Here is a 14,566-nt window from a genome sequence, read left to right as displayed (position 1 = left end):
CTGGAATTTTCTGGTGCAACTGGTGTGATGACCTAAACTTTTTTTTCCTTGAATATGTATTTCCATCAAGTTATAAAAATAACTAATTACTTGTGATACAGTCCCAATATGAGGAATCCTCCTGTCTTGGTTAAAGCATGTTTCTGTCTGTATTTCATCCCTGTGACATGTCTGTGGTGGCAGGAGCAGAAGGAGAATAAACAGCATCCAATGGAGTTTCATCCGGCCACTGCAGTCTGTAACAAAGTAAGTAAGTTGGTGGCTTAAATATTAGGTAAGGTCACCAACTGCCTCTATAAAACTGGGAAGAAAAATGCAAAGAGAATAAGAGGGATGAGTTATATTGACTGATTAAAAAGAAAAGTTTCTAAGTGACAACAGAAGAGACTGCAGTGACAGGAGAAGGTCAGGATTTCAATAGCAGAATAGAAAGCGCATCTAGTGCAGATGCTTCACTGACCCTCAATTTGAGGGGATCTGTTTCTATTTGTGCTTTAAGTGCCACCAATGTTCAATACAACTTCTGCTGCAGGAAGAGGGGATAACTGACCAAGCTTCTACACAGTGCAGGCACAGCAATCTGACAAGACAAAATCAACTGAAAAACACTCGCGCAAGTGCTTTGCTGTGCAAAGGCTGCTTAGTACGACGCTGGCTTGACCTCTTCCAACAGAGTACCACTTGGTTGCACGATGCTCTGACAAGCTGTGTAACTCCATTGGAGGGTTTCACAGGACAGGAGAGAGAACGCATTAACAGCAGCGTTATTAAATTCAGAAGCACATAAACAGACCCAGCAAACTGGATTAGATTTCTTATTAGCAGGGTTTTTTTGTCAAGTGGGTGCTATAAAGCATACGGGGGAAGGTGGCAGCTCCTACTGCTCTTCAGAGCAGTTCTAAAACTGTTCCTAAGTGGGAAGGAAAAAGCTGCTCAAGTTGACATTAAAGACTCTCTAGTTAGACAGAAAAAGCAAGAAATCAGGTTTCACCCTGTGTTTTGCGAAACATCGTCGACATCATGCAATGTATTACATAGTGTTGGAATCTTAAATTCAGCATTTCCACAGCTTGACCATTACTAGCAATGCATCAGCGTTTTTAGGCTTGAATTTTCTGTAGCTTTTTAAAAACAAGATGCATGAAAAGCCTCATAATTATTATGGTGACAGCTTTATGCTCTGTGCTCCTGTCCAAATAAATCCCCAACCGAAAACCCCTGAAACCTCAACTATGGGAGTGAATTTGTGGATTCTTGAAGCACGGAAAGTTTGCTACGATACGTTTTAGAATACTGCCATGTTTTGGTTTATGATTCCTTAATCTGAAAAGCTGAACCTCGTGAGACAAAAGAGCAGGTGCTTCACTAGATCGGGCGTGTAGGGCTGGTTTACTCTGTGTTAATTGCTTGAGAATCTTCCACTGGAAAGGGCTATACATTTGATTACAGCATAAATCATTTCCATCTGCAGTGAAATTCAATAGTGCAAGTATCCCTCTTTATTTCTTAGGAGACTCTGACCCCCACTCCTGTAGTGTTGTGCGTGAAAACTTTGGCTGTTATCTTAGTATGAAATTGTTCCTGCTGTCATGGCAGATTTTAGGTCAGCTGAAGGATGAAAACCAAACCCCCTGTTAACTTCAGCAGGGATTTCCATGTAATTCTCCAGTGACAGAATTTTGCTTTCCTTGATAAAACTACCTTCCATTAAAAAGAATTAGATCTCATTTGGCATACTTATTTTTGCCACAGAAGGCTTGAAATACAGCCCTCGTTGACAGCTGTGAACTACACAAATGAGTGGATCATTAAAGAAATCATGGAGATTGCCAAGTATTCCAAGTTCTCTCATTCTAATGACATAAGAATTGGAGAGAAAAACAGCCAGCTTTTGGTTAACTGTTTGCTTGAAATATAAAGTACATAAAGCCTTGTGGATGTGTTTATTAATGTATTAGAATCTACTATATAGAAGCTATAGGAAGGTGAAACAATAGAAATTTGGTTAGTAGAGTTCTGTCACCTACTTACTGAGGTGATCCAGTAGCAGAGAGCTACTGGGCTATTACCAATTGTATGTTCACCATGTACGGATGGTAACTATTTCTTCCTCACTTCACAGTGGTAAATATGACAGGCTACAGGAAAGTCACGATACCAAACATGCAGCAGTTATTCTGAGAGGGAAATACACAGCGTCACAAAAATGTAACCAGATGCAACAGCTATCCTGAGAACAGGGATTTAAAGGTTCTTTGTGCAAGGTTTTTACATACTTGGAACTTGATTTTAGAAGCTATTCTAAGTTCAGGAACACTGCTGGTAGCGGAAGATGTCTTCAGTTTCAACAAAGACGCAATCTGACAGTTCATTCATTTGAAGGCAGTTATCAGAGTTTCTCAACCTGCTGTCCCCAGTGCATGCACTGCTTTCTTAACATCTGGAAATGAATAAGCAAATAATCTTCCCTGGTGTAATTTAATTGCCGCAGTAACTAGGAGACTATTAAAATTTACAGACAAGGGAAAAAAATAGCCTTAGGAAAGTGGAATAGCAAGTAATCAATAAATGGTGCCTTCTTATAGTTACCAACCCAAGTCATATGCTTGGACCATTTCCAGATGTTAATTCTCCCTTTCATCTTTCTGACTATCACTGAGATTTTCAAATGTAGCTTTGTATTAGCTTAAAAGAAAAAAATATTGATGAAATCTAGAGTTAAGCAAAGATGTTAAGACTTCACAGACAAGTGGTAAAGAAACTTACTCTCTTCTGCAAACTCCAGTGTAGGAATAGTAACATGTTAATTCCCAACATCTGTTAAGGGAATACAGTTCAAAACCTAATTTTACATTAACCTAAAAGTCTTCATTAAGCCACAGGAGGTAGTGGTTTGATTTCTGAAATGCTGTGCTACTACTTACAATGCAATTATTGTTGATACTACTCCCCAGTTGGCAATCAGTGATTTTCCAAGCTTATGTTTGCTCTGTTATTTGTGGTTTATGCTGTGTAGTCATCCACAGAAGTTGTCAATTAGCTTGATTCCTCTTCCCTTGTTTCAGCTTAGCTTGTGTGATGCTTGAAATGTTGATGGGATGATTTGCATCAGAGTGAAAGAGGTTTTGCTCTTCCATTTATAAGTATTTATACTAACAGTTGCATCATGTTCAACAGTTTGAACTCTTAGGAATTTCCTCATGCAAACTACAAAGATTTAAACCCAAAGCAAACACTTGTTGCCTCTACACCAACAGCTTTTAACTATCTTGACTACACAGCAATTAGATTGTGGCAACATACATATGGATACCAGAAGGTTTCAGTGTGTTTTAATACAGCATGATGCAGCACAACCACTGCTGCCCATAAAAGCAGGGTAGTACGTGCAGATTTTTGGTGCAGCCCGTTTAAAAACAGTTGTATTATAAAATAACACAATTAAAATAATTGTGTATATAAATAAAAGTTTCAGCTGGATGTGATGTCTAATTCTTTGCCTCCTAAAATGCTGTTGCTAATGAATATATGGAAAAACAAGTTAAATTCTTTCACCGCAATAACCTCCTGGCTCACCACAGGCGTAAGCTCTTTCAAGCAAGAAAGGAAGAAGCCTCAGATTCTTTTGGCAACTGCCATCACTACTTAAGATTGATATTTGAATGAAATCAAACTTACTTAAATAGAAAATAAGTATAAATTAAATAAAACCTCCACAAACCTATTGCTGTTACCTGGAAAAAAAAATATGCAGAATTAAGCAATTTGGGGAATTTTAATATTTGAAAATTATTTCCCATGTAGAAATTGAAGATGTAACCTTCTACTGCCAGAAACAGGCATCTTAAATCAAAATGCAGAATTCCTTTACTCTGAAAGCTTCAGAAATACATGCTAATCTAGTGTCAAAAGCTTTGCACGTCCTGTGAATAGCACAGCCGACACTTTTGTTCAATTGAGTATGTCCAATATTCTCTGTAAACCAGACTTCTCACTTTTGTCAGAGAACAGGTTAAATGATGGTTTGGTGGCTTTGACTGAAATTCATGTCATGGGAAGCCCTGAAGTTACCATAACAAGTCAATGCTTTTCCAGAAGATAAATAAGAACAAGACAGGTCCCACAGGTTGTGAGGCTGCCTGAGAGTTCTTCTTCCACATGTAAGGTAATTTTTGATCAATAATTCGCTCTCTCTTTAGGGAGTGGAATCATGTTTTTTCAACTCTTTGCTATAAACCCATTCTACCCCCAGTCTGGAAACAGGCTGATACATGTTATGCTGAGTTGTAATGAGGTCCCTAGTCATACAGTCCATCTTGCACTGTGCAGTTTCTAGCTTGGCATCTAAACTGCTTTAAGTTTTTGTTTCATTTTTTGTCCCGATACAGGGGTGGTGGTGGTGTTAGAGGCTGTTACTTTAATAGCAGCAGTGTCAGCAGGATAAAAATTTCACTCTGAAAATGATGCCTTTTAGCCACAGAAGCTACAAATGCTTACCTTCAGAGTCCAGAAAAGGTATGTTCAAACAGCCACAGATCAGTGAATAAAAGACAATGGATTTCACCTGTGTATTTACTGCAGAAGCAGAAACTGCAACAATTTCAGGAGTTAAACTTAGAAATATAACTTGTAATGCTGTTTAAATTTAAAATCCAGGATGTGCAGGAAGAACCACTGATACAGTTTAAAATGATGCAACCCACAGGAAGCTCGTGAAACAAAATTGGTGACTATTTGGCTCAAATCCACCTCCTGAACCTCACTTCACTGGGAGGGCAGGAATCAAGGGACAACTTCTACTAGAGGAAGGGTAGTTTGATGGCCCTGTTCCGGCATCAAACATCTGCTCAACTGTTTCTAGCCCAGTAGTCAAAGCTTTCCTGGTGTCATCAAGGAAGCAGTGAGGATGAGATAAATCTCTTTTAGCCAGATCTAAAGTGCTTTAAAGGGAAGGTCTAGATTAGGGGTCTAACACTCAAGGGCTAGTAATTTTTAAAGGTAAATTCAGAAGTCCAGGTTGAGAAAGTGTTCTTGAACTCTTAAGTCAGTAATGCACATACTTTAGTGAAAATGGCAGAGAATGGCCTCAATATGATTTGTGCCTAGTGAGATACGCAGATGAAAAGCTACTCAAGGCATAAACTTTGTGAACGAATGACTGAATGGTAGAACTACACTGCTGGGGGGGTTGATGATCTCTATGGTCCCTTTCAGCCACAATCACTGTATGATTAGCACAACTTGGTGGTTTCTTTCCTTTCTTGTGGTGTGACTTGTTGTCTGAGCCATCTCAGGTGATAAAGTTTATTTATGTCAGTTCGTACACAAGCTTCTGCGAGCCTGAGACGTAAAAATCATTATGTGATTCTTCACCAGTAAGCATCAACAATCCTCCCTTTTCTCCCCCAGTTTAAGAAAGATGGGAAGGAGGCAAGTGTCAAGATGTGGGGAAGGAAGAATCAAGTCTTTACTGTTCAGAACTTAGGAAAATGTTGTAAACCCGAGTTTTAATTCATTGCAAGAAAGTCTTGGCTCATGTATAAAAAGCATATGTATGGATTTGAATTTAGCAATTGCTAAACAGAGCAGGTTATTGCAAAGTTGATAAAATGCACTGCCAGACAAATGGATGATACATTTTTCAATGTGTAATGTTAGATACTTAACCTATCTTGGCTGCATGAGTAAATCGTCTGACATCAGTTAGATTACTCAGAAGCAAGTTGATACCCAAGCAGACTATAAAAACTTCCCTTTAGAAGGGAGCTGAATAGCTACTTTTAGACTTTCCATATAATGCGTGTTTCAAATTCTCCCCCTCAGCTGTCTAATGAGCACATTTCTATAAAACGAACAGCATATAAAGGTATTCTTAACAGGAAAAGAAAAACAACCTGACTGCTAAAGTAGTTACCCATTCTGTTGACCGGAAGCGTTTCCCCTGCAAACTGTTCCCAGTTTTGACATTAGAAAATGCTACATCTTAATGCCTCATTGCTAATTCAAAGGAGAAAGTAGCTTGATAAGAGTTAAAAATCATGTTTTAATTGAAATTTTAACATTCTAAATTGTTTTGCAATATCAATGGAAAATAGTGCATACAAAGTGCCAAAGAATGAATGTTTCATATTACAAAGTCACGCAAAACCCCGAACCTGAACATCTTTGAAGTATTACAGTACACAATTTGAGGTAACTGCCCACCTGGTGTGTTGCAATGGTACACAGAATTGTACTCAGGTGATTTAAGTTATCTTGTTGTGATATTAGCACAACATGGTAGCAATACAGTTCATTGTTAACCACAGTAGCAAACAGCAATAAATGAAATTGGATTTTTACTAGGAGAGTCACTAGTTCTATAGCTCCTTTACAACAACTGAACGGAAAGTCAGACAGACTTGACAGACCAACTCAGTGCAAACAAAACAATGGAAAAGTACATCAATCCAAACTTTGGGAAAAGGAGCTAAATGACTTACCTTAAAATCTGCTGAAGAAAAAATAATGCCCATACTCTTAGTGTGTTCATTACAGAAGAATCCCTCCGTTAACAAGACACAGGCACTATTTTGTTTCGCAGGTTCACGGAGAAAGGATGTGTTTGCGCTGTACTTTTTAACACCAAATGCTATTTCCAGAGCCATACTGTTCCTATGAAGGGGCTTCATTAACAAATGAGGAAGTGGTATCTCCAATTAGAAAGATGTGAGGAAAAACAGTGTTTGCCATATGGGGAAAAAGGAGAAAAATCAGTGAGGAAGTACATGCTTAAGCTTCCTGGATATCATAGCAAAAAAGGCAAAGCTTAAATTGGCTTTAAGTATATTATATTTATAATCCTAAACATATGTTCATACATCTCACAGGTATTCAACAATGACATTTTGAAGTTTTACTGTAATTGCAGAATTTCTCCTAGAAGCCAGAAAGGTGAATCATGTTAAAGTTTTTGGTGCAGTATGATGAGGTTAGTAAGTTTTGCTGATTCTTCACCAAATTACTGTAGCCTTTAGCAGTATGATATGCTTATAATTGCTGGATCATATCCTGAAGTTCATGGGAGCAGCAGCTTAAACAGATGGAATTGTGGAAGGCCTGTAGTGATTAAACAATGATTCAAGATTATTTCCTCATTTCTCTTTCTGGAACATTTACCTTCGTTGATGCCGCACTCAGTTCCAGGATTTAACAGTTATTACCAGAGAAGGTGGCTTTGATCCCTGGGTCAACTGTAAAGCCACACTGGAAAAATGCATCTTTGCAATGCGCAAGGACAGCTAATACTGGCTATGGTATAAGCAGTCCCATCTCTAACAGTCTCTCTTCTGACATTAACCCTTTTCTTTTCCTTTCCCCTTTCCAAATTGAGTTTTTTCTCATGTCTAACTGGGAACATGTCATAGCTTTAGTCTCTTTCATAAAATTGTATCTGTCTCTCCAACATCACCAAACATTGCAAGAAGTAAACTGCACTGAATTACAAAGGAAATAGTAAAAGAAAAGGTGACTAGGTTAAGCACCCAGTAACTTCCTTGTGAGCTTCACAGTGCCTGACAAAAAAAGTAAACTTGATACTTGACTTTTTCCACAATGTCATTAACTGATTTAAAAATTCTAAAGACTGGAACTTGCCAAGTCATCTCAGTTTTGCTGGTACACACGATAGATAATGATACCGATAGCTGCCATTTAAGGCACAGTTTTGTTTCTGGGATGAAGATTTAACCATTCTTGACACTGAGCAGGCCTTATGTTCTCTGAGCAGCCCTTTTGAATGTAATACTAAAACAGTACAGTCAACTGAGGGAAGACACAAGTGATAAACTTTAGATTTGAATTGAGGGAAGACACAAGTAACAAAGTGCAAGAGACTCAGCTAGGACATTTCAGCATGATAACTCCCTTCCAGTCTGAAGTTGTTCCTGAAGGCAGTATTAACCCAAGACATTTTACGCTCAAACAGGTAAATAAATATATATGACTATTCTACCTCAGCAAAAGACAAGTTAATCACTCTAATGTGATTCCCTGTGCTTTTCTACCTAACCATGCTTCACAACTACAAAAATGTTTTCTGTGAACTATGCAAGATGCTTAAAACATGTTTTGAAAACTGAACTAATGTTTTAGTTAACTAAGTTTTCACGCTCTAGCTACTACTCAAAAGCCAAGATCAACAAATAATGATTCCTTCAACAAAAATGTAGATATCTACTGCAGGCTTAACGCGGCATATTAAGAGCATGCCTGCAGCTGGAACTATTTCTTATTTATTCTAGATTACAATATTCCTAATGGATTTAAGAATGGATCTTCCACACACAGACAAATCCTATAAAAAAACCCTCATTTTCCAATTTAGTATAAAAATATAGCATGCATGCACACAAAACAAGAGCTCTCCAGGCAAACATGGCTGCCATAGGTAAAAATAAAAGATAATTTAAAAAAAAATTGAAAAATCTTGTACAGGTTAAGAAAAAGATGCTATGCATGTACTTAAGTCAGCTGTATAACACACTGCCATTCCTTTTATGCTATTCTAACAGGTAGATCCAGAAAGTACATTTGCTTTTATCTTGATACTTTACGTGCTTCTTAAATAGCCACTCAACAGACCTGTTAATATAATCCAGAAATGTCTACTCAAATAAGATTCTTTTAAGTACAAAAGCAAATTATTACAGAATTATGTTTATGACTCAACAAATTGAACTTTCCAAAGACAACACATTTGTTTCCTGAGATGGCTAAAAGTCATGTTTCAACTTCATGTTACACTATAATTAACAAAAACTACTATGCAGAAAAACAGAGGTAAACTTCAGCATACAAGCACATTTACAGAAATCACCTAATTTCACTAGTACTATTTGTGTTCATGTGTACACCTTAACAAAAGTCCTAAAATAATCTTTATACATTACAAAACAAGGATTTACAAAATTTCCATTTTATTTCCAAGCTATTCATTCTAAAAATGTTGAAACATAAAAAAATACCATTTCCTAAAGGAGTTTACAATAAAAGGCTAACAATCTGGCATGGAAGAGAGGTAAATATATGGAAACCTGTTTTAACAGTCACAAATCAGTCGCTGGTGATTAAAGAACACTTTGTTCTTCAAAGATGGTAGGCACTTCCACATAACCAGAAATGTAAGTTTTCCTACCACTCCTTTTCCCTCCCATACATAAAAATATCCAATGCAATAAAAAACAAAAGTAGGATAAAAGGGCAGACGTGGGATCAAATAAAACCATTAAGGTCTTGATTATTGTTCATCTTGGGTAAGTGTAAAGATTATGTCCCAAAGTTTTCCTGACAAGATGGAGTTATTTGGCCTTTAAAAGTGTTAGCTGAAATACCTCCCTTTTTTACCAGTATATGTTGTTTGCTCACTGCTGTATTGTTGGTTTATGTCTTTAACAGAAACTGGCTCTAGGCCAGCCCATGGGTCCTCAAGCATTGAAGGTCTGTAATAGTTTTCCACATCATTAGACACTCTTTTCTCTCTGCCATGCGCTGTACCAAATGGAGTAGATGTCCTGGGTGATCCCTTTGGAAGAAAACCATCAGGTAAAGAAACATTTAATAGACTAATTCAAACTAAAAGAAAAGTTTCCTTCTAATGTAGCAGAGCTTTGAAGCCGATTATTAACGATAATTACTACTGTTCATTTGCATCTTGCTCAGACAATAATAACTTTATTATGCTTTTAATTGAGTGATGTTTTACCAGGATAAGAAAAAAAAACCCCAAGTCTTTTCCAAAATACTTGTTTCTGTCACTCTGGCACACAACTACATAGAAGCTCCTCATGCTATTTTTCAGAAGCTGCTTATGTCAATGATATAACTCAAAAGCTGAATAACAAAACAGGGAGCTAGAGGCTGAGGAAGAGTTGATAATATCTACAAGAGCAGAAGTCAGATATCAAGTACTTATAGATTTAACAAAGTACTGTATAATGCAAATAGCTACAAATGACCCAAGAATGTACTGGGAAAACCACCCCATTATAACCAAACTAGTGTCAGTTGGCTATCTGAGAACAGATGACTTTATCTGATATACAATCTGGATGGTAATCAGTGACTAAACAGATGCTGCATTAAAGAAAAATGTTTTGCAGGGAGCTTCATCCATTGTTCTTTTCCACCTTCCTTTTTAGGGAAGATTCACCTCCTTGAAAAGTGAGGTTTTGTCTAAAGCTGTATTGGTTTAAGCTCATTTGTTTTAACCAATACTGAACAACACAGATACGCAACAGTCTTCAAACATGCCTGTTGAATTCTCTATGACTAGAGAACCCCTTGAGGCCGATTATCAGCCTTAGACTTTGTAAAGGAGGGTAAAAGCACTAATTAAGGGCCCTAAAGAATTCAAGTAAACAGATCCTATGAAAGAATTTCTGGGCAAAACTGAGAAATGGTGCAATATATGAAGGCCCTATGCTTCCACAGATTCCACTGAAACTGTTCGAAGAGATTTCTAAAAGTGTGCTGTGACAGGAGCCTGCTTTTGCGGGCCCAGGGAGTACTTCAACTCCTAAAGCTTGGCAATCATGGATACGCACCAAATGCAGAATCAGCCATGTCTTATTTATGAGGCACTTGCTTCTAATGATTCATGGTAACAGAATTAGGTTATATAGCTCAGATGATGATCTCATAACAGGAAAATTACTAGAAGGTAGAGAATTATTTTACTGTATCAAAACCATGAGGGTCAGGTGACAGAATCATTGCAGAATACATCTAAAAACTTTTCTAATAAGGGACATGGAATTTCCTAAAGCAAATCAACATGCACTAGCATAAGTAACATTTATGTTAGGCATCCATAACTAATAGTATAGCAGTAGTACACAGTGCATTCTATCTTCAAAATAGAAAAAAAAAAACAACAAAACAACTCTAAATCACCATGTGTAATGGACACCCTGTAACTCTGACACTGTTGAACAGTTTTAAGTGTGGAGTGTATTTAATGTTATGTCTAACCTGCAGAACTCAAAAGGAAGCTGAACTGACATAGTGATTTGCAGCATCCGGTGCCAGAACAAAATAATTCAATGGTAAGGCTCTTTTGGATGGATTTCTTTTATTGTAATAAATTTCACCATAATATAATGCAGGCCATCAGCAACACTGACATTTTAGCATGGTTGAAATCTAGGAAATCTATTAGTATGTAATACAAGATTGATACAAGATTGACAGCCTTCAATGATTTAAACATGTTAAATCTAAGCCTTAAAAAAAAAAATTGGAAGACTAGTCATTACATGCTTTTTTAGAAAAAAAATCAAAACGTGATTATTCATTTTATAGGCCGGTGGAAAGAGGAAAATACCCCTTTCTGTGCAAGTGAAACCATTCATGTGCAAGAGAAAGTGTTTGGTTGCAAAGATAACCTCAAAAAAACCTTTGTATTTTACTGGTGCCAACAGCTTTTTCTCACTGAACTTTCCTCAAACAATAAATCTATTCTCAATACTTCTTGCTCAGATAACAGATCTCTCTCTACAGCAGAAAACCTCCCATCTTTTCGTGCTATTAACATGTTACTGAATGGGTTGAAAATGGGCATAGTCATCAGCTTTCTTCACCTGATGTAATTTTAGCTGCTAGCAGATGCACAGAAAAACAAAAAAACACGACCGTACCATTTTAAAAAGATCTTTTATTTTACTTTCTGTTAGTTTTCAACCCATCACCACCACTTAGCCACTGCTACTAGCTAGTTCACTGTCTCCTGTTGGATGAAAAGAAACACTACTGACAAGTGAATTCTAAGAGGATATATGGAAGAAATACAAGAGACTTTCATCTCAAAGGTGGCAGAAGCATCATGAATATTGAAAGCACTGTAGTTCTCTTAACAGCATCTATAGAAGAGAGGGGAACTATCCACATACCTCAGAAGAGATATGATGCTTAGAAAATGGAGAAAATCCCTCTACCTGAACCTATTCATGGCCTCATGGACTGAGATCTTTAGTTGCCCACACTGAAGAAAATGAAGACCCACAGTTTATGAGACTTCCTCCCTCTCTGATTGCCTCTATTGCCCTCCCAGGCAAATCAAAGCATGTATATACACATAAAAGTACATACATACACATTACTTCAGTCCTAGGCAAAGTTATGTAGAGAAAGACATACAATGTCCTTCTAGGCTTTGAAAGCATCACCAGCAGGTCAACACTTCTGAACTACTCACAAGAAAAGGGAGAAATGAAAACATGACAATCCAAGACTGGATTCAAACTTGTACCTTCTTTATGACAGGTTTCTTACTTAACACCCAAACAGAACCTATGAGACAGTTCCTGCTCACTGGTTCTGACATGAAGCGGTTGTGAATAAAACCAGAGGTGTATTCTGCTCAGCTAATTTAAGACAGGCTTTGAAACGGAATAAGAACTACTTAATTGAATATCCAAAGAATTAGCTTCTGAAGGGAAAACAGACATTGGCGACATGCAGAAAACCTCACATCCTTTCCCTTTGAAACAGGTACAGAGGTATCCTGGGTACAGGAAGCCACCTGGGAGAGCTTTTGCTCTTGTGTTGAAAATGTATAAAGTTCATGATTCCTTCCCACCAACTATAAGATTCCTGTAAGACAGTCATCTGCATCATAAAAAAGTAACCAAGACTTTTCATTTTGATGAAAACGTGACTATGCAGTGCAGGCAAATTAAGATTTTACTAGTATCTATTAAAGATTTGACTTCATTATTACACTTTAATCCGTGTCAGTAAGAGCACCTAAAAATTTCATCATTGTACTGCATGCGTCTTTTGTTACACTTTTAAGACTTTTCAATATTGCATAAAGCCAGCTATGTGCATAAAGTTGGTATCATCTCAGGAACTGTCATCCCTATCTGCATTGCCAGTCCCATGCCCCAACTAAACCACCTGAAAGAAGCATAACTTGCAAAACCTGTTGTTGACAGCTCTCAGGAAAACTACTCCTTACAAATGGAAGCTTTCAGTGCAATGCAAAGACTTTAAAATGATACTGTTATCCAAACAGATGTTCTCAATTCTGCTTAAAGTAGCCTCAGCTCAATTCCCTTTAACAGAGCATTCTTTTTCTCTACTCATGTCTCAGAAAGCTGTGTGTGGACAGGGCAGTTTCCACGATGTAAGAAAGACAACATAAGCAAAGCAAAAGCACACAGCACTTCACCACTGTGTTAAACTGATCAAAGGGAGGTGCATACCAAGGGAAGGCATTGTTTGATGCAGTTTTGGGTGGTACTTCACTTCCTTTCTACCTTTACATCCAGAACATGAAAAAGAAGCAAGCTACACTCTTGAGTCCCTGTGTCTTCATAACAGGCCTCAGCCAAATCTGGGGCCCTCTTCCCTCTCCTCATCACACAGCTGCCTGACCTGGGATCTCTCCATCCTCTCTAATGGAGAAAAGACAGCCGTTCCCTTGTGCGGGGCAAGGCTCCCTCTCTTCTGAAAACCGTGGTGGAGGGGATGGCCACTGAGCGTCATCACAAGCCCTCGGCCTGCTCTCCCCTGCGGGCTGAGGGCCCGGCTCCTCACCAGCACCTCCCTCCCTCCCCGCCGCCCCGCGGTACAGAGGTGCAGGCCTGTGTCCCTCTCCGCCCTGCCCCATACCTGGTAGGGCCGCTGGAAGCCCCCGGGCGAGCGCTTGTGCTGCTGCGGGTGCAGGGTAGTTCCAGCCGGGGATTTGGTGCCGTAGGGAGCCGGGTACCGGGGACTGATGCTGTGCGGCCGGCGCGGGGTATGCCCCCCGTGCGAGGGACTCCCGAACCGCCCGCCGCCAACGCCGCCATGGAAGCCGTGTCCTCGGGGCGAGTGGCCGCTGCCGTAAGGCCCACCAGGCCACGGCATGTAGGGCGGCGTGTGGTGTGGGCTCCCGTAGCCCCGCGGGGAGGGCGGCATAGGGCCTCCGCCGGACGGAGGGCTCCGGAAGCCGTGGCCCGCGTACGGAGGCGTCGGGGGGCGGAAACTCTGCCTGTACATGACCCTGGCGGCGCGGCGATGGCGGAGTGGAATTAACCTGCGCGGCGGCGGAGCCTCAGCGGGGCGGTGTCGCTGCTCGTGGTTTTTCTCTTCCCCCCCTTTCCCCGCCAGGCGGCTGATAAGTTCCGACCTCGAAACGTTCCGGGCCGCGGAAGGCCAGGCCTTGGACACCCGGCTGGCAGGGCCCGGGATGGGAAAGGAGCGGAAGAAGGGGAAGAGGAAGGAGCCGGGGCCGGCTCGGTCCCTGCCGGGAACGGAGTTGCCGCGGGCCTGCCCTGGGGCCGGCGCCAGCGTTCTCTCCCGGTGCCTGAGAGCAGGTCCCATGCGTCCTGCTTAGCGCCGGGAGGGTGGAGGGCCGGCTCAGCAGCGATTTGTAACGCATCTTCGAGCTGGAGAGGAATAACCTAAAGTAAAAAGATCCTTAGCAGAGATGCACAGCAGCTGTGCCTGTTAACTGACGTTGTAAAGCATAAGTGATAAACCACCGTATTTGTGAACGTGCATAGTTGTAAAGTGAACGCCCGCGGTACTACAGCTGGTAAAA

General features: G+C 39.9%; 1 protein-coding gene and 1 long non-coding RNA gene across 2 annotated transcripts; one reads left to right on the top strand and one right to left on the bottom strand.

Moving 5' to 3' along the window:
* Window positions 1–3,839: 3,839 nt before the first annotated feature.
* LOC133275005 (uncharacterized) lies at window positions 3,840–11,209 on the top strand. Its single transcript, XR_009745361.1, has 3 exons — window positions 3,840–4,160; window positions 9,436–9,582; window positions 11,017–11,209. It is a non-coding gene; the product is annotated as an uncharacterized LOC133275005 (long non-coding RNA).
* On the bottom strand, window positions 8,477–14,189 carry MPLKIP (M-phase specific PLK1 interacting protein). Its single transcript, XM_061464682.1, has 2 exons — window positions 13,654–14,189; window positions 8,477–9,562 (listed from the first exon to the last, which is right to left on the bottom strand). The coding sequence occupies exons 1-2, from the start codon at window positions 14,020–14,022 to the stop codon at window positions 9,359–9,361; spliced, it is 573 nt and encodes a 190-aa protein (XP_061320666.1). The 5' UTR covers window positions 14,023–14,189; the 3' UTR covers window positions 8,477–9,358.
* Window positions 14,190–14,566: the final 377 nt, after the last annotated feature.

The sequence above is a fragment of the Pezoporus flaviventris genome, unplaced genomic scaffold (genome assembly GCF_033815535.1).
Source record: "Pezoporus flaviventris isolate CSIRO_AGI_PZ_B2104156 unplaced genomic scaffold, CSIRO_AGI_Pfla_v1 ptg000037l, whole genome shotgun sequence".
Classification (NCBI taxonomy): Eukaryota; Metazoa; Chordata; class Aves; order Psittaciformes; family Psittacidae; genus Pezoporus; species Pezoporus flaviventris.
This window is presented reverse-complemented; position numbering and strand designations above follow the sequence as displayed.